The sequence below is a fragment of the Tinamus guttatus genome, unplaced genomic scaffold (assembly GCF_059628265.1).
Source record: "Tinamus guttatus ecotype Peru unplaced genomic scaffold, ASM5962826v1 Tinamus_guttatus_pri_ptg000167l, whole genome shotgun sequence".
NCBI classification, from domain to species: domain Eukaryota; kingdom Metazoa; phylum Chordata; class Aves; order Tinamiformes; family Tinamidae; genus Tinamus; species Tinamus guttatus.
In genome coordinates this window covers 18,136-37,980 of record NW_028288701.1, presented here as the reverse complement: position 1 = coordinate 37,980, position 19,845 = coordinate 18,136, and the positions used below count along the sequence as shown (strand labels likewise).

The 19,845-nt window shown below is 64.6% G+C and overlaps 1 protein-coding gene across 1 annotated transcript; it reads right to left on the bottom strand.

The window, feature by feature from the left end:
- Positions 1 to 565: 565 nt before the first annotated feature.
- LOC148595003 (transcription initiation factor TFIID subunit 6-like) lies at positions 566 to 12,825 on the bottom strand (the record flags this gene model as incomplete). The annotated part of the gene is given in 12 exon segments (XM_088522827.1): positions 566 to 745; positions 938 to 1,012; positions 2,102 to 2,284; positions 2,372 to 2,475; positions 2,555 to 2,633; positions 4,017 to 4,160; positions 5,415 to 5,530; positions 6,660 to 6,685; positions 6,687 to 6,714; positions 8,296 to 8,449; positions 10,787 to 10,873; positions 12,664 to 12,825. Coding segments are annotated over 12 exon segments (1,332 nt in total), but the record flags the coding sequence as incomplete, so codon positions are not given.
- Positions 12,826 to 19,845: the final 7,020 nt, after the last annotated feature.

Sequence of the window (19,845 nt, the reverse complement as noted above, 5' to 3'; positions counted from 1 at the left end):
GGTCTCTATCTGGTTGCTGACTCTGTGTCCCTCACCTCATGTCCCCGTGTCCCCAAGTCCCATCAGAAGATGGACGGTCTCCGTCTGGTCAATGCTGCTGACCACAGGGTGCTCCCGTGTCCCCCTTCCCCATGTCCCCGTGTCCCCAGGTCCCATCAGAAGATGGATGGTCTCCATCTGGTCAATGCTGCTGACCACAGGGTGCTCCCGTGTCCCCCTTCCCATGTCCCCGTGTCCACAAGTCCCATCAGAAGATGGACGGTCTCCATCTGGTCAATGCTGCTGACCACAGGGTGCTCCCGTGTCCCCCTTCCCCATGTCCCCGTGTCCCCAGGTCCCATCAGAAGATGGACGGTCTCCATCTGGTCAATGCTGCTGACCACAGGGTGCTCCCGTGTCCCCCTTCCCCATTTCCCCTGTCCACAAGTCCCATCAGAAGATGGACGGTCTCCATCTGGTCAATGCTGCTGACCACAGGGTGCTCCCGTGTCCCCCTTCCCCACGTCCCCGTGTCCCCAGGTCCCATCAGAAGATGGATGGTCTCCATCTGGTCAATGTTGCTGACCACAGGGTGCTCCTGTGTCCCCCTTCCCCATGTCCCCATGTCCCCAAGTCCCACCAGCAGCAGGGTCTGGACGTGGTCAGCCCCGATCTTGTCGATGTTGCTGACGACGGGGCCCTCCAGGATGCTCCGCACCCGCTCGCCCTCCACTTGCAGCCGGGGCAGGATCAGCGTCTTGATGACCTGGGGACACCGGGGGACATCAGGGGGACATCGGGAGGAGGACACGAGGGACACAGCGGGGGCAGGAACCCAGCGCTGTGAGGACGATGGGGACCCACAGGGCAGTGTGATGGGGGGGGACACACGGCAGGGACGTGGGGGGACACGACGGGGACACGGTGCCATGGGCGGGGGGACAGTGGGGACACTCACGTCATGGCCCAGCTCGGCCAGCCCCGCGATGGAGCCGTAGCGCGTGGTCCAGGGCGTCTTCTCGTCCACCCAGCTCTGGGGCAGAAGAAGGGGGAGATGGGCCCCAAATCCTGCCCCATGGATGGGCTCCAAATCCCCCCCCTCTGTCCCCAAATCCCCGTTCCTGTCCCCAACTCTGCCCCAAATCCCCATTCCTGTCCCCATTCCTGCCCCATAGCCCCAGTTCTGCCCCCAATCTCTCCATCACAACCCCATCTCCCAGCTCTGTCCCCCAATTCTTGTCCTTGTCCCTGCCCCATGGCCCCGTTCTTGCACCAAATCCAACTATGGGTCACCACCCTGTCCCCAAACCCAACCGTGGGGCACCACCTTGTCCCTAAACCCAACCATGGGCCACCAACCCTGTCCCCAAACCCAACCATGGGGCATCATTCCAGCCCCACACCCAACTGCAGGGCTCCATCCCTACCCCATGGCCCTGTCCTTGACCCAAACCCAACCATGGGGCATCAACCATGTCCCATACCCAACCAGGGGCTCCAACCCTGTCCCCAAACCCAATTGTGAAGAACCACCTCGTCCCCAAACCCAACCATGGGGCATCAACCATGTCCCAAACCCAACCATGGGACACCACCCCAGCCCCACATCCAACTGCAGGGCTCCATCCCTACCCCATGGCCCTGTCCTTGTACCAAACCCAACCATAGGGCACCAACCCTGTCCCCAAACCCAACCATGGGGCACCATCCCAGCCCCACACCCAACTGCAGGGCTCCATCCCTACCCCATGGCCCTGTCCTTGACCCAAACCCAACCATGGGGCACCAACCATGTCCCACACCCAACCAGGGGCTCTAACCCTGTCCCCAAACTCAATCGTGAAGAACCACCTCGTCCCCAAACCCAACCATGGGGCATCAACCCTGTCCCAAACCCAACCATGGGGCAGCCATCCCAGCCCCCACACCCAACTGCACGGCTCCATCCCTACCCCATGGCCATGTCCTTGACCCAAACCCAACCGTGGGGCACCAACCCTGTCCCAAACCCAACCATGGGCCTCCATCCCTACCCCATGGCCCTGTCCTTGACCCAAACCCAACCGTGGGGCACCAACCCCGTCCCCCCACGCAGCCGTGGGGCACGGCCACGCGCTCCCACCTTGGTGAAGGTCTTGGTGATGCGGGACTGGATGTTGTTGGTGGTGGTGCTGAAGTTCTTGCAGACCTGGGCCACCAGGCGGGCGGCGAAGTCGCGCAGGGCCCAGTGGTTGTCCACGTCGGGCCGCAGGCAGAGCTGCCGGCTCACGATGCACGTCATGACGGCCGGGATGAGCTCGTGGAGCTGCGGGACACGCGGGGACACCAGCGTTGGCCACCGGGACGGACGGGGACAACGCCGGGGAGGGGACGGGGTGGGGGACGCGCTCACGTATTTCTCCAGGTAGAGCGTGGGGTTGTCCATGAGGGCCTTCACCATGCGCATGAGGTAGATGAGCAGCGCCAGGTTGTTCTGCACCACGTTCACGAGCGCACCTGGGGGACGGTTGGGGACAGCGCGGTCACCACGGGGCCACCCGTGGTGGCAGGGGTCGTGGTGTCCCCTCATGCTCACCCCCCTCGGAGATGAAGGTGCTGAAACGCGGCAGCATCTGGTAGAGGCCGGGGTCGGTGGCGATGCTCTGCAGGGCCTCCTAGGAGGACACGGGGATGTCACCGGGACACGTGGGGACACAGGGGATGTGGGGACGCCCTTGGGGAGGACGCTGGGGACAGAGGGGCACACCCTTGAGGAGAACCTGGGGTCATCGAGATGTCCCTCAGGACAGCGGGACATCCCTGAGGAGGGCCTAGGGACATGGGGACACCCTTGAGGAGAACCTGGGGTCATCGAGATGTCCCTCAGGACAGCGGGACATCCCTGAGGAGGGCCTAGGGACATGGGGACACCCTTGAGGAGAACCTGGGGTCATCGAGATGTCCCTCAGGACAGCGGGACATCCCTGAGGAGGGCCTAGGGACATGGGGACACCCTTGAGGAGAACCTGGGGTCATTGAGATGTTCCTCAGGACACCAGGACATCCCTGGGGGAGGGCGCTGGGAACATGGGGACACCCTTGAGGAGAACCTGGGGTCACTGAGATGTCCCTCAGGACAGCGGGACATCCCTGGGGAGGGCACTGGGGGACACGGGGACACCCTTGAGAACCTGGGGTCATTGAGATGTTCCTCAGGACAGCGGGACATCCCTGGGGAGGGCCTAGGGACATGGGGACACCCTTGAGGAGAACCTGGGGTCATCGAGATGTCCCTCAGGACAGCGGGACATCCCTGGGGAGGGCGCTGGGGACACAGGGACACCCTTGAGGACAAGCTGGGGTCATTGAGATGTCCCTCAGGACAGCGGGACATCCCTGGGGAGGGCACTGGGGACACGGGGACACTCTTGAGGAGAACCTGGGGTCATTGAGATGTCCCTCAGGACAGCGGGACATCCCTGGGGAGGGCCTAGGGACATGGGGACACCCTTGAGGAGAACCTGGGGTCATCAAGATGTCCCTCAGGACAGCGGGACATCCCTGGGGAGGGCACTGGGGACACGGGGACACTCTTGAGGAGAACCTGGGGTCATTGAGATGTTCCTCAGGACAGCGGGACATCCCTGGGGAGGGCCTAGGGACATGGGGACACCCTTGAGGAGAACCTGGGGTCATCAAGATGTCCCTCAGGACAGCAGGACATCCCTGAGGAGGGCACTGGGGACACGGGGACACCCTTGAGAACCTGGGGTCATTGAGATGTTCCTCAGGACAGCAGGACATCCTTGAGGAGGGCGCTGGGGACATGGGGACACCCGTGAGGAGAACTTTGGGTCATTGAGATGTCTCTCAGGACAACAGGACATCCCTGGGGAGGGCGCTGGGGACACAGGGACACCCTTGAGGAGAACCTGGGGTCATCAAGATGTTCCTCAGGACAGCAGAACAACCCTGGGGAGGGTGCTGGGGACATGGGGACACCACAGGGGCCACGGGGACACCACGGGGGCCACGGGGCCACCCCGGGGGACACTCACGGCCCGCTTGGCCTCGCAGGAGCCCACGCAGGCCTCCGTGATCTCCTTGTAGTAGAGCTGCTGCTCCACGGAGAGCTCGTGGACGCTGCGCGGCTTGAGCCGCAGCGGGGCCCCCTCCAGCAGCGGCCCCTTCTTGTCCTTCCCCTGCGCGGGGACACGGGGCGCTCAGGGGACACGGGGACACCCCACGGGGGCGGCCGTCCCATCCTGAGCCCCACGGGGCTCCATAACCTGCCCCATCAGAGCCTCCTGAAAGTCCCACGGAGCTCCAGAAATGACCACGGAGTTCCACAAACATCCATTGAGCTCCACGACCACCCCACGGAGCTCCACGAACACTACATAGAGCTCCATAAACACCCCATGGAGCTCCACAAACACCCCACGGAGCCCCTCAAGCACCCCATGGAGCTCCACAAATGTCCATGGAGTTCCACAAACACCCCATAGAGCTCCATGAACACCCCATAGAGCTCCATAAAAGTCCATGGAGCTCCACGAATACCCCATAGAGCTCCACAAATGTCCACGGAGCTCCACAAATGTCCACAGAGCCTCCACAAAACACCCCATGGAGCTCCATGAACACCCCACAAAGCTTCACAAATGTTCATGTTGCTCCACGAACACCCCACCGAGCCCCTCAAACACCCCACGGAGCTCCACAGATGTCCATGGAGCTCCATGAACACCCCCAATCACGAGCTCCCACAAAATGTCCACGGAGCTCCACAAACACCCCCATAGAGCTCCATGAACACCCCAGGGAGCTCCACAAACACCCCACGGAGCCCCACAAACACCCCATGGAGCGTCCTGGACACCCCACGAGCCCCACGAACACCCCCAAGGAGCCCCACAAACACCCCACGGAGTGTTCTGGACACCCCACGGAGCCCCACAAAGCTCTACAAACACCCCACAGAACCCCACGAACACCCCACAGAGCTCCACAAACACCCCATGGAGCCCCACAAAGCACCACAGACACCCCACAGAGCTCCACAAACACCCCATGGAGCCCCACAAAGCACCACAGACACCCCACAGAGCTCCACAAACACCCCATGGAGCCCCACAGACACCCCACAGAGCGCCACAAACACCCCATGGAGCCCCACAGAGCCCCACGGAGCTCCACGAACACCCCACGGAGCCCCACAAACACCCCACGGAGCATCCTGGACTGCCCACAGAGCCCCACAAACACCCCATGGAGCCCCACAAACAACCCACGGAGCCCCACAAACAACCCACGGAGCACCCTGGACACCCCACAGAGCCCCACAGAGCCCCACGAACACCCCACGGAGCATCCTGGACACCCCACAGAGCTCCACAAACACCCCACGGAGCCCCACGGACACCCCACGGAGCCCCCCGCGCCCCCAGACCCACCTTTGCCGTCGGCGGCGCCGCTCGGCCCCTTCCCCTTGGGGGACCCTCGTCCTCCTGGCCCGGCTTGGTGGCCTTGAGGGGCTCCGTGGCCTCGGCCTTCTGCTGCTCCTTGGGGGCTGCGGGGGGGGACAGCGTCGGGGGGGGCAAAACTGCACGGGGGGGGGGCAAAACTGCATGGGGGGGCAAAACTGCATGGGGGGGGCAGATCTGCACGGGGGGGCAAAACTGCACCAGTGGGGGCAAAACTGCATGGGGGGGCAGGTCTGCACTGGGGGGGCAAAATTGCATGGGGGGGGCAAAACTGCATGGGGGGGGGGCAAAATTGCATGGGGGGGGCAGATCTGCACTGGGGGGGGCAAAACTGCATGGGGGGGGGCAAAAACTGCACACCAGTGGGGGGCAAAACTGCATGGGGGGGGCAGATCTGCAACCCGGGGGGGGCAAAACTGCACCAGTGGGGGGGCAAAACTGCATGGGGGGGGCAGATCTACACCGGGGGGGGGGGCAAAACTGCATGGAGGGGGCAGATCTGCACCGGGGGGGGGGCAAAACTGCATGGGGGGGGCAAAATTGCATTGAATAAGGGGCAAAACTGTATGGGGGGGGCAAAACCGCATGGGGGGGGCAAAACTGCATGGGGGGGGCAAAATTGCATGGGGGGGGCAGATCTGCACCGGGGGCAAAACTGCATGGGGAGGGGGGGGCAAAACTGCATTGAATAAGGGCAAAACTGTATGGGGGGGGGCAGATCTGTACTGGCGGGGGGGGCAAAATTGCACCAAGGAGGGCCTTGGATTTGAGCTGGGGGGGCAAAACTAGATGGAGGGGGCAGATCTGCACTGGGGGGGCAAAACTCTATGGGGAAGGGCAGATTTGCACTGGGGGGGGCAAAATTGCATGGGGCGGGCAGATCTGCACCGAGGGGGGGCAAAAATACACTGAGGGGAACTTGGATTTGAGCTGGGGGGCAAAACTAGATGGAGGGGGCAGATCTGCACCAAGAGGGGGGCAAAACTGTATGGGGGGGATAGTACTACACTGGTGGGGGGGAAATTGCACTGAGAGGGGGCAAAACCGCACGAAGAGGGGCAGATCTGCATGGAGGGGGGGCAAAACTGCATGGGGGGGGACTTAGATTTGAGCTGGGGGGGTTGGAGATACAATGGGGGGCAAATTTGGGCTGCTGGGGGGGCAATTGTGCACTGGGGGGGGTGGATTTGCCCCGGGGGGGGCATTCTCACTCACCCGGGGGGGGGTTCTCGGGATGGCCGGCTGCACCCCCTCGATGCGAGCCAGTGCGCTGGGGTCACAAAAATGGGAGAAAATGGTTAAAATGAGTTAAAAAAAACCCTCTTTGGCCCCAAAATCATCACTGATGCCCTGGGGGGGTCACGGATGCTGATGGGGGGCTGCAGGTCCCCATAGGGGTCTGGGAAGCTCTGGGGGGGGGTCATGGATGCTGGGGGCCTATAGGTCCCCATAAGGGTCTGGGATGCTCTGGGGGGGCCCCGATGCTGGAGGGGGCTATAGGTCCCAATAGGGGTCCGGGATGCTCTGGGGGGGGGTCCGGGATGCTCTGGGGGGGTCACGGATGGTGGGGGGGGCTATAGGTCCTGATAGGGGCCCGAGATGCTCTGGGGGGGTCACGGATGCTGGGGTGGGGGGGGGCTATAGGAGGGGGCTATATGGGGGATCCCCCCAATAGGGGTCCGGGATGCTCGGGGGGGGGGGTGGGGGCTATAGGTCCCAATAGGGGTCTGGGATGCTCTGGGGGGGGGGCATGGATCCTGTGGGGGGGGGTCACGGATGCTGGGGGGGGCTATAGGTCCTGATAGGGCTCTGGGATGCTCTGGGGGGGGCCCCGATGCTGGGGGGGGCTATAGGTCCCGATAGGGGTCTGGGATGCTCTGGTGGGGGCGGGTCATGGATGCTGGGGGGGGCTATGGGTCCCAATAGGGGTCTGGGATGCTCTGGGGGGGGGGGTCATGGATGCTCTGGGGGGGGTCACGGATGCTGGGGGGGCTATAGGTCTCAATAGGGGTCCGGGATGCTCTGGGGGGGGTCACGGATGCTCTGGGGAGGGGGTCACGGACGGTGGGGGGGGCTATAGGTCCTGATAGGGGCCCAAGATGCTCTGGGGGGGTCACGGATGCTGGGGGGGGGGAGTCATGGATGCTGGGGGGTCTATAGGTCCCGATAGGGGTTTGGGAAGCTCTGGGCGGGGGGGGGGGTCATGGATGCTGGGGGGGGGGTCATGGATGCTGGGGGGGTCTATAGGTCCCCATAGGGCCCTGGGATGCTGTGGGGGGGGTCACGGATGCTGGGGGGGGGGTCATGGATGGTGGCGGGGGGGGAGTCATGGATGCTGGGGGCGGGGCTATAAGTCCCAATAGGGGTCTGGGAGGCTCTGGGGGGGGGGGAGTCACGGATGCTGGGGGGGGGGTCATGGATGCTGGGGGGGTCTATAGGTCCCCATAGGGCCCTGGGATGCTGTGGGGGGGGTCATGGATCCTATGGGGGGGGTCACGGATGCTGGGGGGGGGGGTCACGGATGGTGGCGGGGGGGGGCTATAAGTCCCGATAGGGGTCTGGGAAGCTCGGGGGGGGGGGGGGGTCACGGATGTTGGGGGGGGGGTCATGGATGCTGGGGGGGGTCTATAGGTCCCCATAGGGCCCTGGGATGCTGTGGGGGGGGGGGTCATGGATCCTGTGGGGGGGGTCACGGATGCTGGAGGGGGCTCTAAGTCCCAACCCGGCCCCGGGATGCTCCCGGGGGGGGGGGGTAGCTGTTCAGTGACCCCCAGCACCGGGACCCCCCCGCAGACAGGTGTCCCCGCGTGTCCCCCATGTGTCCCCACGTCCCCCGTCCCCCCCCGCGCACCCTTGAGGCACACGTCGAGCGGGACGCGGGGCAGGGGGGTGTTGATGATGTCGCTCAGCTCCAGCTCCGGCTCCTCGTAGAAGTAGAGCTCCCGGCCCCCGCCGCTGGCGAAGCGGAACGGCAGGAACTCGGGAGCGTGGAAGCCGTAGAGCGGCTGGGGGGGGGAGCGTTATGGGGGGGGGACAGCCCCGACCCCCCCTGCACCCCTACGTGTCCCCCCGCGACGTCCCCGTGTCCCCATGTCCCTGTATCCCCCTTGTCTATGTCCCTGTGCCCCCCCCATGTCCCCTCTACATCCCTGTATCCCCCTCGTCCACATCCCCATGTCCCCCCACGACGTCCCCATGTCCCCACCATGTCCCTCCATCCCCCTCGTCCATGCCCCTGTGCCCCCCCCATGTCCCCTCTACATCCCTGTATTCCTTCTCATCCACATCCCCATGTCCCCTCCATGTCCCCCTGTCCCTGTATCCCCCTCATCCATGTCCCCATGTCCCTCTCATGTCCCTCTATCCCCTTCGTCCATGCCCCTGTGTCCCCCCCAATGTTCCCTCTACATCCCTGTATTCCTCGTCGTCCACGTCCCCATGTCCATCCCATGTCCCCACATCCCTGTATTTCCTCTCGTCCACGTCCCCGTGTCCTGGCTGTGTTCCCCACATCCCTGTATCCCCCCCGTGCTCCCCCACTTCCCCATGTCCCCACCATGTCCCTCCATCCCCCTCGTCCATGCCCCTGTGACCCCCCCCATGTCCCCTCTACATCCCTGTATCCTCCTCGTCCACATCCCCATGTCCCCACCGTGTCCCCATGTCCCTGTATTTCCTCTCGTCCATGTCCCCATGTCCCCGCCATGTCCCCATGTCCCTGTATCCCCCTTGTCCACGTCCCCATGTCCCCACATCCCTCTATTTCCTCTCGTCCACGTCCCCGTGTCCCGGCTGTGTCCCCCACATCGCTGTATCTCCCCCGTGCTCCCCCACTTTCCCATGTCCCCCCACGATGTCCCCGTGTCCCCCCTATGTCCCTGTATCCCCCTCGTCCACATCCCCGTGTCCCCCTCCATGTCCCAATGTCCCCACCATGTCCCTATATTCCTCCTCTTGCACATCCCCGTGTCTCCCCCGTCCCCGTGTCCCTCTCATGTCCCTGCATCCCCCTCGTCCATGCCCCTGTGTCCCCCCATGTCTCCATGTCCCCTCTACATCCCTGTATCCCCCTCGTCCACATCCCCGTGTCCCAGCTGTGTCCCCCACATCCCTGTATCCCCCCCCACATCCTTGTATCCCCCCCATTTGCCCCACATTCCCACCATGTCCCCCTCATGTCCCTGGATTCCCGCTCTTCCACATCCCTGTGTCCCCCCAATGTCCCCCAAATCCCTGCATCCCCCCCCACATCCTTGTATCCCCTCCATCTTCCCCCCCACTTCCCCATGTCCCCCTCCATGTCCCCATGTCCCCCCACGTCCCTGTATTCCCCCTACATCCTCGTATCCCCCCCGTGTTCCCCCCTACACTTCCCCATATGCCCCTCCACGTCCCCATCACGTCCCCATGTCCCCACCACATCCCTATATCCCCCCCTACACCCCTGTATCCCCCCTCACGTCCCCATGTCCCTCTCCGTGTCCCTGTATCCCTCCCCACATCCCCGTGACCTCCTCCATGTCCCCACGTCCCCCACCGAGTCCCTATATCCCCCCTACATCCCCGTATCCCCCCCACATCTCCATGTCCCATCCCGTGTCCCCATGTCCCCCTAGTGTCCCTGTACCCCCCCCCCACATCCCCATGACCCCCCTCATGTCCCCATGTCCACCCCATATCCCTTTATCCTCCCCCCATCCCCATATGCCCCCCATGTCCCTCCATCCCCCCATGTCCCCCTCCATGTCCCTATGTCCCCCTCATGTCCCCCTCCATGTCCCTATGTCCCCCTCATGTCCCTGTACTCCCTCTCTCCCACATCCCCCGTGTCCCCATGTCCCCTCTGTCCCCCTCCGTCCCCCCCACTTCCCCATGTCCCCCTCCATGTCCCCTTCCATGTCCCCAAGTCCCCATGTCCCTGTATTCCCCCTCTTCCACTTCCCCATGTCCCCACCGTGTCCCCATGTCCCCCTCGTGTCCCTGTACCCCCCCCCACATCCCCATGACCCTCCTCATGTCCCCATGTCCACCCCATATCCCTTTATCCTCCCCCCATCCCCATATGCCCCCCATGTCCCTCCATCCCCCCATGTCCCCCTCCATGTCCCTATGTCCCCCTCATGTCCCCCTCCATGTCTCTATGTCCCCCTCATGTCCCTGTACTCCCTCCCTCCCACATCCCCCCTATGTCCCCATGTCCCCTCTGTCGCCCTCCGTCCCCCCCACTTCCCCATGTCCCCACGTCCCCGGAACCCCCTCCCCCCAGGGCATCCCTGTCCCCTCCCCCATGTCCCCAGTCCCCCCCCATGTCCCCCCCGCGATGTCCCCTCCCCTGGTGTCACCTCCACGTTCTTGAGCTTGAGGGCGAAGTCGACGTCCCCGGTCGTCAGGCGCCGCCTCTTGCCCATGTGCATGAACTTGAGCGCGTCCTGGGGTTGGGGACAATGACACCGGGGGGGGGGTCGGCGCGGCGGGGACACCCCCGTGTCACCCCCCCAGGGCAGGGGACACCGCAGGGCGCGGGGGGAAACGAGGGACATGGGGCCGGGGGGTCCCTTTGCGGTGGGGACCGTGTCCCACCCCCATGTCCCCGTGTCCCCTCCCGTGTCCCTGTATCCCCCCCACACATATCCCCATGTCCCCCCCTGTCCTTGTGTCCCCACCATGTCCCTGTACCCACCCATGTCCCTGTGTCCCTCTCTGTCCCCATGTCCCCCCCACATATCCCTCTGTCCCCTGTCCCCCCATCCCCATGTCCCCCCCATCTCCGTGTCCCCCCATGTCCCTGTATCCCCCCCACATATCCCTGTGTCCCTCCATGTCCTCCCCTGTCCCCACGTCCCCCAACCCGTCCCCGTGTCCCCCCCATATCCCTGTGTCCCCCCGGTCCCTGTGTCTCCCGCCCTGTCCCCGTGTCCCCCCCATATCCCCCTGTTCCCCCCATGTCCCTGTGTCCCCCCCAAATCCCCATGTCCCCCCCATATCCCCGTGTTCCCTCCCGTCCCCATGTTCTCCCCATGTCCCCCCATATCCCCGTGTCTCCCCATCCCCGTGTCCCCCCACGTCCCCATGTCTTCCCCATATCCCCAGGTCCCCGTGTCCCCCCTGTCCCCGTGTCCCCCCCCATGTCCCCCCCATATCCCCATGTCCTCCCCAGTGTCCCCATGTCCCCCCCATCCCCGTGTCCCCGTGTCCCCCTCATGTCCCCGTGTTCCCCTCCATGTCCCCCCATGTCCCTGTATCCTCCACACACACATCCTCATGTCCCCCCCATATCCCCGTGTTCCCCCCATGTCCCCGTGTCCCCCCATATCCCCATGTCCCTGCCATGTCCCCCCTGTCCCCGTGTCCCTGCCATGTCCCCGTGTCCCCCCTGTCCCCGTGTCCCCGTCGTGTCCTCCCCATATCCCCATGTCCCCCCCCAAGTCCCCGTGTCCCCGCCGTGTCCCCGTGTCCCCACCATGTCCTCCCCATGTCCCCCCCATCCACGTGTCCCCCCCGTGTCCCCCCACATCCCCGTGTCCCCCCCGTCCCCGTGGTGTCCTCCCCATATCCCCATGTCCCCCCCCCACGTCCCCGTGTCCCCCCCCGTCCCCGTGTCCCCCTGTCCCCCCCGTGTCCCAATGTCCCCCCCGTCCCCGTGTCCCCATGTCCCCCCATGTCCCCATGTCCCCCCTGTCCCCATGACCCCCCCCGTCCCCGTGTCCCCCCCATGTCCCCCCTGTCCCCATGCCCCCCCGTCCCCGTGTCCCCATGCCCTCCCATATCCCCATGTTCCCCCCACATCCCCGTGTCCCCCCCCGTCCCCGTGTCCCCATGTCCCCCCGTGTCCCCACCGTCCCCGTGTCCCCATGTCCCCCCCGTCCCCATGTCCCCCCCGTCCCCGTGTCCCCATGTCCCCCCATGTCTCCATGTCCCCCCATATTCCCATGTCCCCCCCGTCCCCGTGTCCCCATGTCCCCATGTCCCCCCATATTCCCATGTCCCCCCCCATGTCCCCGTGTCCCCATGTCCCCCCATATTCCCATGTCCCCCCCCGTCCCCGTGTCCCCATGTCCCCCCATGTCCCCATGTCCCCCCATGTCCCCATGTCCCCCCATATACCCGTGTCCCCCCCCGTCCCCATGTCCCCATGTCCCCCCATGTCCCCCCATATCCCCATGTCCCCCCCCCGTCCCCGTGTCCCCCTGTCCCCCCGTGTCCCCCCCGTCCCCCCCACCTGCGCGATCTCCTTGAGGCGGTAGCTGGCCTCGTCGGCCAGCAGCTGGCAGCTCTCCTCGGCCACCTGCGCCAGCCCCATGGCCTCGGCCATCCCCTTCATGGACTCGGCCGGCAGCAGCGTGTGGCTCAGCTTGAGCTTCTTCTCCTCCGCCATCCTCCTCCTCCTATAGGGACCTATAGGGAGCCCATAGGGGACCCCGGACGGAGCTGCGCGGGGACACGAAATGGCAACGTTAAAGCAAAGAATATACGAGCAACAGAGACACTATGGACTTGCCTCTTCCCTATGGCGTGGTCCTTTTCTCCATAGATCTATATGATTATTCCCTCCAGAGGGTCGCCCACCCCACAGGGTCGTCCTCTCCATAGGATCACCCATCCCATAGGGTTACCCCCTCCATAGGATCGCCCTCTCCATTGGGTCACCCACCCCATATGGTCACCTTCTCCATAGGAACACTCTCCCCATAGGATCCTCTTCTCCATAGGATCACCCATCCCATAGGGCCACCCCTTCCATAGTCATCCCCTCCATAGGGTCACCCACCCCATAGGGTCACCCCCTCCATAGTCGCTCTCTCCATAGGGTCACCCACCCCATAGGGTCGCCCCCTCCATAGTCACTCTCTCCATAGGGTCACCCACCCCATAGGATCGCCCTCTCCATAGGATCACCCACCCCATATGGTCACCTCCATAGGATCACTCTCTCCATAGGCACCTTCTCCATAGGATCACCCACCCCATAGGGCCACCCCTTCCATATTCATCCCTTCCATAGGATCACCCACCCCATAGGGTCACCCCCTCCATAGTCGCTCTCTCCATAGGGTCACCCACCCCATAGGGTCGCCCTCTCCATATTCATCCTCTCCATAGGGTCACCCACCCCATAGGGTCGCTCCCTCCATACGGCCGCCCACCCTACAGAATTACCCCATCACCAGCATTACCCGCCCCATATGGTTGCCTTTTTTCTATAGGTATCTCCCTAAAAAGGCACGGGGGGGCATAAGGCGGAACCACCGACCCGGTCGCCCCGCCCAGGGGGGTCCCCATTTGCGCGGGCACCGAGGCACAAGGGGGACCCCGAAACAAGACGGAACCCTGAAGAAGGGGATGAACCGTGAACCGGGAAAGCGGATGCACAAAAAACGGACCCCCCTCTTCCCCCCCGTGTCACCGGACGCGGTGGGGGGGGGAGCGGGACCCCGGTCCCCCCTCCCACCTCTCACGCCGCCTCCCCGCCGTTGGCCGCCATCTTCGCACCGCCCCGCGCCGCCGCCGCCGCAGGTCCTGCCCGCTGCGCTCTGGACGCCGCGGGGCGTCACCCCCAAGGGCTTTTCCCCCCTTTCCGCCGCAGCGAAGCCGAGGAATAAAATACGGTGGATTTAACGGGGCGGCGCTGGCTCCGCTCCCAGCAGCGTCTCCCGCGGCCTGCGCCGCCTTCACTACCGCCCTGCCAGGACCTGCGCGGCCGCGCATTGCGCATGCGCGTCGCCGTGGGTCTCCCTCACCGGGGGCAAGGCGCATGCGCGTTGCACGCCCCCTGCGCGCGCGCCCAGTGCGCATGCGCGAAGACGATTTCTTCTCCCTTCTTCCCCCACCTCCTCCTTAAAGGGCCAAGCGCAGCGCTGCCTCCCCCTGCTGGCCGCCTATGGAATGTACAGGACTATAGGAACCTGTGTATATAATGCTGTGAGAGCCCTGTGATAAAGGCCCGTTTCTCCTTCTTGTCCCTCGCCGCCTCCCGTCTGCCGCGCTCCCCCCCCCCCCCTTCCCGTCCCCAGCATGGCGGCGCCCACAGCGCCTCATTTTAAAGATGGCGGCGCGCTGCCGCCGCCTTCCGGCGGAAGGCCCGCCCCTTTTCCGGGGCAGATGCACACGAACCTGTCCTGAGGGGGCGGGGGGCGTCTTGAGGACGGAACCACCGAATGGTATCGGGGGGGCGCGGGACGGAACCACGAAGGAGAGGGAGACGGGGGAGACCATTGGGAATAACGGGAGGGAAACACCGGGAATAATGGGATGGGTTGGGAGAGACCACTGGGGCTAAGGGAGGAGGCCCTGGGGGAGGACATTGGGGTTAATGGGATGAAACCCTGGGAATATTGGGAGAAATGGGGGAGACCATTGGGGTTAATGGGGGGGAATTTGGGGACACCATTTGGGATAATGGGGGGGAAACACGGGGAATAATGGAAGAACTGGGGGAGACCATTGAGGTTAATGGGGCGGAATTACGGAAGCCCATTGGGCATAACAGGTGGGACCACTGGGAATACTGGGAGAAATGGGGGAGACCATAGGGGTTAATGGGGGGAATTTGGGGACACCATTTGGGATAATGGGGGGGAAACACTGGGAATGATGGAAGAAATGGGGGAGACCATTGGGTTCTCTCCTTCCAAGATCAATAGTTATCTTCCAAGGTCAATTGCCATCTTCTGAGGTCAACCGCCATCTTCTGAGGTCAACCACCATCTTCCAAGGTCAACTGCCATCTTCCAAGGCCGACCACCATCTCCTAAGGTCAACCACCATCTTCTAAGGTCAACCACCATCTTCTAAGGTCAACCATCATCTTCTAAGATCAACCATCATCTTCCAAGGCCAACTGCCGTCTTCCAAGACCGACCATCATCTCCTAAGATCAACCATCATCTTCTAAGGCCAAGCACCATCTTGTAGGATCAACCACCATCTTGTAGGGTCAACCGCCATCTTTTACGATCAACCACCATTTTGTAAGGTCAACTGTCATCTTGTAGGGTCAACCACCGTCTTGAAGGATCAACCGCCGTCCTGTAGGGTCAACTGCCATTTTCTAAGGTCAACTGTCATCTTGTAGGGTCAACCACCATCTTCAAGGGTCAAGCGTTGTCCTGTAGGGTCAACTGCCATTTTCTAAGGTCAACTGTCATCTTTCAAGACCAACCGCCACCTTCCAAGGCCAATCGCCATCTTCCAAGACTAACCTCCTTCTTCCAAGACCAACCTCCACCTTCCAACGCCGTCCACCATCTTGCCAGGCGGGGCGGCCGCCATGCTGCCGGGCGTGCGCACGGCGCCGCTCGACGCCGCGGAGGTCCCGGGCCGCCCGTACAGTGTGCGGGTGCTGCAGGAGGGCTACAGCGAGGCCCTGCCAGGAGGCCACGTACGCGCCGACGGCTCCATCACCCTGGTGCGGGGTCCTCACGTGACGGCCCTCGTGGACACGGGGGGACCCTGGGGCCGCCGGCGCCTCCTGGAGCTGCTGGCGGCCCAAGGGCTGCGCCCGGCCGACGTCACCCACGTCCTCTGCACCCACGGCCACTCGGACCACGTGGGCAACCTCAACCTCTTCCCCGAGGCCACGTTGCTGGTGGGCTTCGACCTGAGCCGCGGGGCCGGCCTCTACCTGCCCCACGAGCTGGCGCGCGGCCTCCCCTACGCGCTGGAGCCCGGGCTGCTGGAGGTGCTGCCCACGCCGGGCCACGTGGGCGCCCACGCGAGCGTGGCCGTGCGCGGCACCGCGCCGGGCACCGTGGTGGTGGCCGGGGACCTCTTCGAGCGGCGCGACGACGGCGACGCGTGGAGGCCGCTCAGCGAGGACCCGGCGCGGCAGGAGGCCGCGCGGCGCCGCGTCCTGGAGGCCGCCGACGTCGTCGTGCCCGGGCACGGGCCGCCCTTCCGCGTCCTCAGGGAGTGGGCGCGTGGGGACGGGAGGGACCCCCGGGAGGGGACGGAGGGGGGCGATGGGGACCAAGGGGACGAGGGAGCGGAGAGGGGGGAGCCCTAGGGATGGGATTGGGGAGGGGGGGGATGTGGGGACGTCACGGAGCGGGGACACGAGGGTCCTGGGGATGTCCCCAAGGAAGGGGGGGCGGGGTCAGGGATGTCCCCAAGGGATGAGAGAGGCGCAGGGACATCCCAAAGAGCCCAGGGATGTCACCAAGGGATGGGGGACATCCCAGAGGGGCTCAGGGATGTCCCCAAGGGATGGGAGAGACCCAGGAACATCCCAAAGAGCCCAGGGATGTCCCCAAGGAATGGGGGAGACCCAGGGACATTCTGGGAGGCTCAGGGATGTCCCCAAGGGATGGGAGAGACCCAGGGACATCCCAAAGAACCCAGGGATGTCCCCAAGGGATGGGAGAAATCCAGGGACATCCCAGAGGGACTCAGGGATGTCCCCAAGGGATGAGGGAGACCTGGGGACATCCCAGGGGGGCTCAGGGATGTTCCCAAGGGATGGGGGAGACCCAAGGACATCCCAAAGAGCCCAGGGATGTCCCCAAGGGATTGGGAGAGACCTGGGGACATCCCAGGGAGGCTCGGGGATGTCCCCAAGGGATGATTGAGGCGCAGGGACATCCTGGAAGGTCTCAAGGATCTCCCGAAGGGATGGGAGAGGCTTGGGGACATCCCGGAGGGGCTCAGGGATGTCCCCAAGGGATGGGGGAGACCCAGGGACATCCTGGAAGGTCTCAAGGATGTCCCCAAGGGATTGGGAGAGACCTGGGGACATCCCAAAGAGCCCAGGGATGTCCCCAAGGGATGGGAGAGACTTGGGGACATCCTGGAAGGTCTCAGGGATGTTCCCAAGGGATGAGGGAGACCCAGGGACATCCCAGAGGAGTTCAGGGATGTCCCCAAGGGATGGGGGAGACCCAGAGACATCCCAAAGAGCCCAGGGATGTCCCCAAGGGATGGGGGAGACCCAGGGACATTCCGGAGGGGCTCAGGGATGTCCCCAAGGGATGGGAGAGGCCTGGGGACATTCTGGGAGGCTCACGGATGTCCCCAAGGGATGGGGGAGACCCAAGGACATCCCAGAGGGACTCAGGGATGTCCCCAAGGGATTGGGAGAGACCCAGGGACATCCCGGAGGGGCTCAGGGATGTCCCCAGGGGATTGGGAAAAACACAGGAACATCCCAGAAGGCCCCCAGGATGTCCCAAGGGATTGGGAGAGACCCAGGGATGTCCCCAAGGGACCCACAGATGCCCCCAAGGGATTGGGGAGACCCAGGGACATCCTGGAAGGTCTCAAGGATGTCCCCAAAGGATGGGAGAAACACAGGAACATCCCAGAAGGCCCCCAGGATGTCCCAAGGGATTGGGAGAGACCCAGGGACATCCCAAAGAGCCCAGGGATGTCCCCAAGGGATGGGACAAAGGGATTTTCCCCCCTTTCCCAAAGATGTCCCCAAGGCAGGGAGAAGGGAGGCGTCCCCTAAAGAGGGGACAGGGCCAGGGGTGTCCCCAAGGGCCCCCGTGGGATGGCAGAACCCCAGGGACATCCCAAGGGACTGGGAACAAACAGAGGGGCCTTTCAGAATCCTGTTTTAGTGAAAATCCGGTTAAAAAAACCTTTTTTTGCCGCAAAACGGAGCTTTGCTTTAGGCAACCGCAGGCAGGACCGGGGCCTCCCAGGGCACAACCGGCCCCGGGGGACACAGGGGACACGGGGACACTGAGGCCCTTTGGCCCCCGATCCCCCCATTCCCTCCGGATTCCCCCTATTTCCCCCCCATTCTCTCCATTCCCGCCCCCGGGGGGCCCAGGCGTCCGGGCGGGACACGTGGCCCCAGGCACAGGTGACACCTCGACCCTCCCCCCCTCGCCACCTCCGGCCCGTTTGTCACCTTCCCCCCCTCCCCCCCCCCCCGCCCCGGGGCCATTTGGCACCTCCCGCCCCCCACCCCCCAGCGGGGCCCAGGCGTCCGGGGGGGGAGGGGGAGAACATCCCTCCCCCCCCCCCACAATGTTCACCTGGGGCCCAGGCGTCCGAGTGGGGTTGGGGGGGGGGGTCCCATGGCCACATTGTACTGGGGGCCCAGGCGTCCGAGGGGGGGGTGCCCAGGCGTCCGAATGGGTCTTTTGAAGTGGGGGGGGGGGGGGTCAACACTGCCCCCCCCCCACCAAAGGGGCCCAGGAGTCCGGGGGGAAATCGGGGTGGGGGGGCCCCATTGCACTAATGAGTCGCCCCCCCCCCCCCCCCGCGCCCAGAATTCCATAGGGGATCCAGGAATCAGGGTGGGATTGGGGGGGGGGGGGGGCACCCCCATTGCACTGGGGGGCCCAGGCGTCCGAGTGGGTTTGGAGGGGGGGGTCCCGTGGCCACATTGCACTGGGGGCCCAGGCGTCCGAGTGGGTTTGGGGGGGGGGACAACACCCCCATTGCACCAGGGGCCCAGGCGTCCGAGTGGGTTTGGAGCGGGGGGTCCCGTGGCCACATTGCACTGGGGGCCCAGGCGTCCGAGTGGGTTTGGAGGGGGGGGTCCCGTGGCCACATTGCACCGGGGGCCCAGGCGTCCGGGGGAGGGGGGGAGGCTCCCGGCAGCCCCAAATTGCCGTGAAACGAGCCCAAAAGGCCGCCCCTCCCCTCCCGGTGGGAGAGCCCCGGCGTCCGGGCTCCCAGGGGCCCCCCCGCCGCTTCGCACCCCCTTCCCAAGGCCGCGAGGGGCCCAGGCGTCCGGGTTCCCAGGCTCCCCCTCCCCCCAGCGCCCGCCGCCTTTCCCACGGGGAAGGGGCCCAGGCGTCCGGCGGGTGCCGGACACGTGCGGGATCAAAGGGGGCCGCGGGGGGCCCAGGCGTCCGGGAGGCCCCGCGTGTGCCCTCCCCCCTCCCCCAGCCCGCAGGGGACCCAGGCGTCCGGGCTGCTCCCGTCCCGGTGTCCCCAATGTCCCCAGTGTCCCCAGTGCTCCCATTATCCCCTCCTTTACTCCCCCAGTGTCCCCAATATCCCCCAAGCGCCCCCCAGTTTTCGCAGGTCCTCCCAGTTTTCCCAGCCTTTCCCAGTTCTCTCCCAATCTTTCCCAGTGCCCCCAGGTCCTGCAAATCTCTCCAGTTCCCCCCGTTTCTCCCGGATCCCCCCCGTTTCTCCCGGATCCTCCCATCTTTCCCAGTCCCTCCAGATCCTTCCAGTTCCCCCCATTTCTCCTGGATCCCCCAGTTTTCCCAATCCCTCCAGATCCTTCCAGTTTTCCCCCCGTTTATCCCAAATCCCCCAGTCTTTCCCAATCCCTCCAGATCCTTCCAGTTCCCCCAGTTTCTCCCAGATCCCCCCAGTCTTTCCCAGTCCTCCCAGTCCCTCTAGTTCCCCCATTTCCTCCCATCCCTTCCAGCCCCGCCAGATCCCCCCAGTTTTTCCCAGTTCCTCCCATTTTCCCCCATTTCCTCCAATTCCCCCTAGA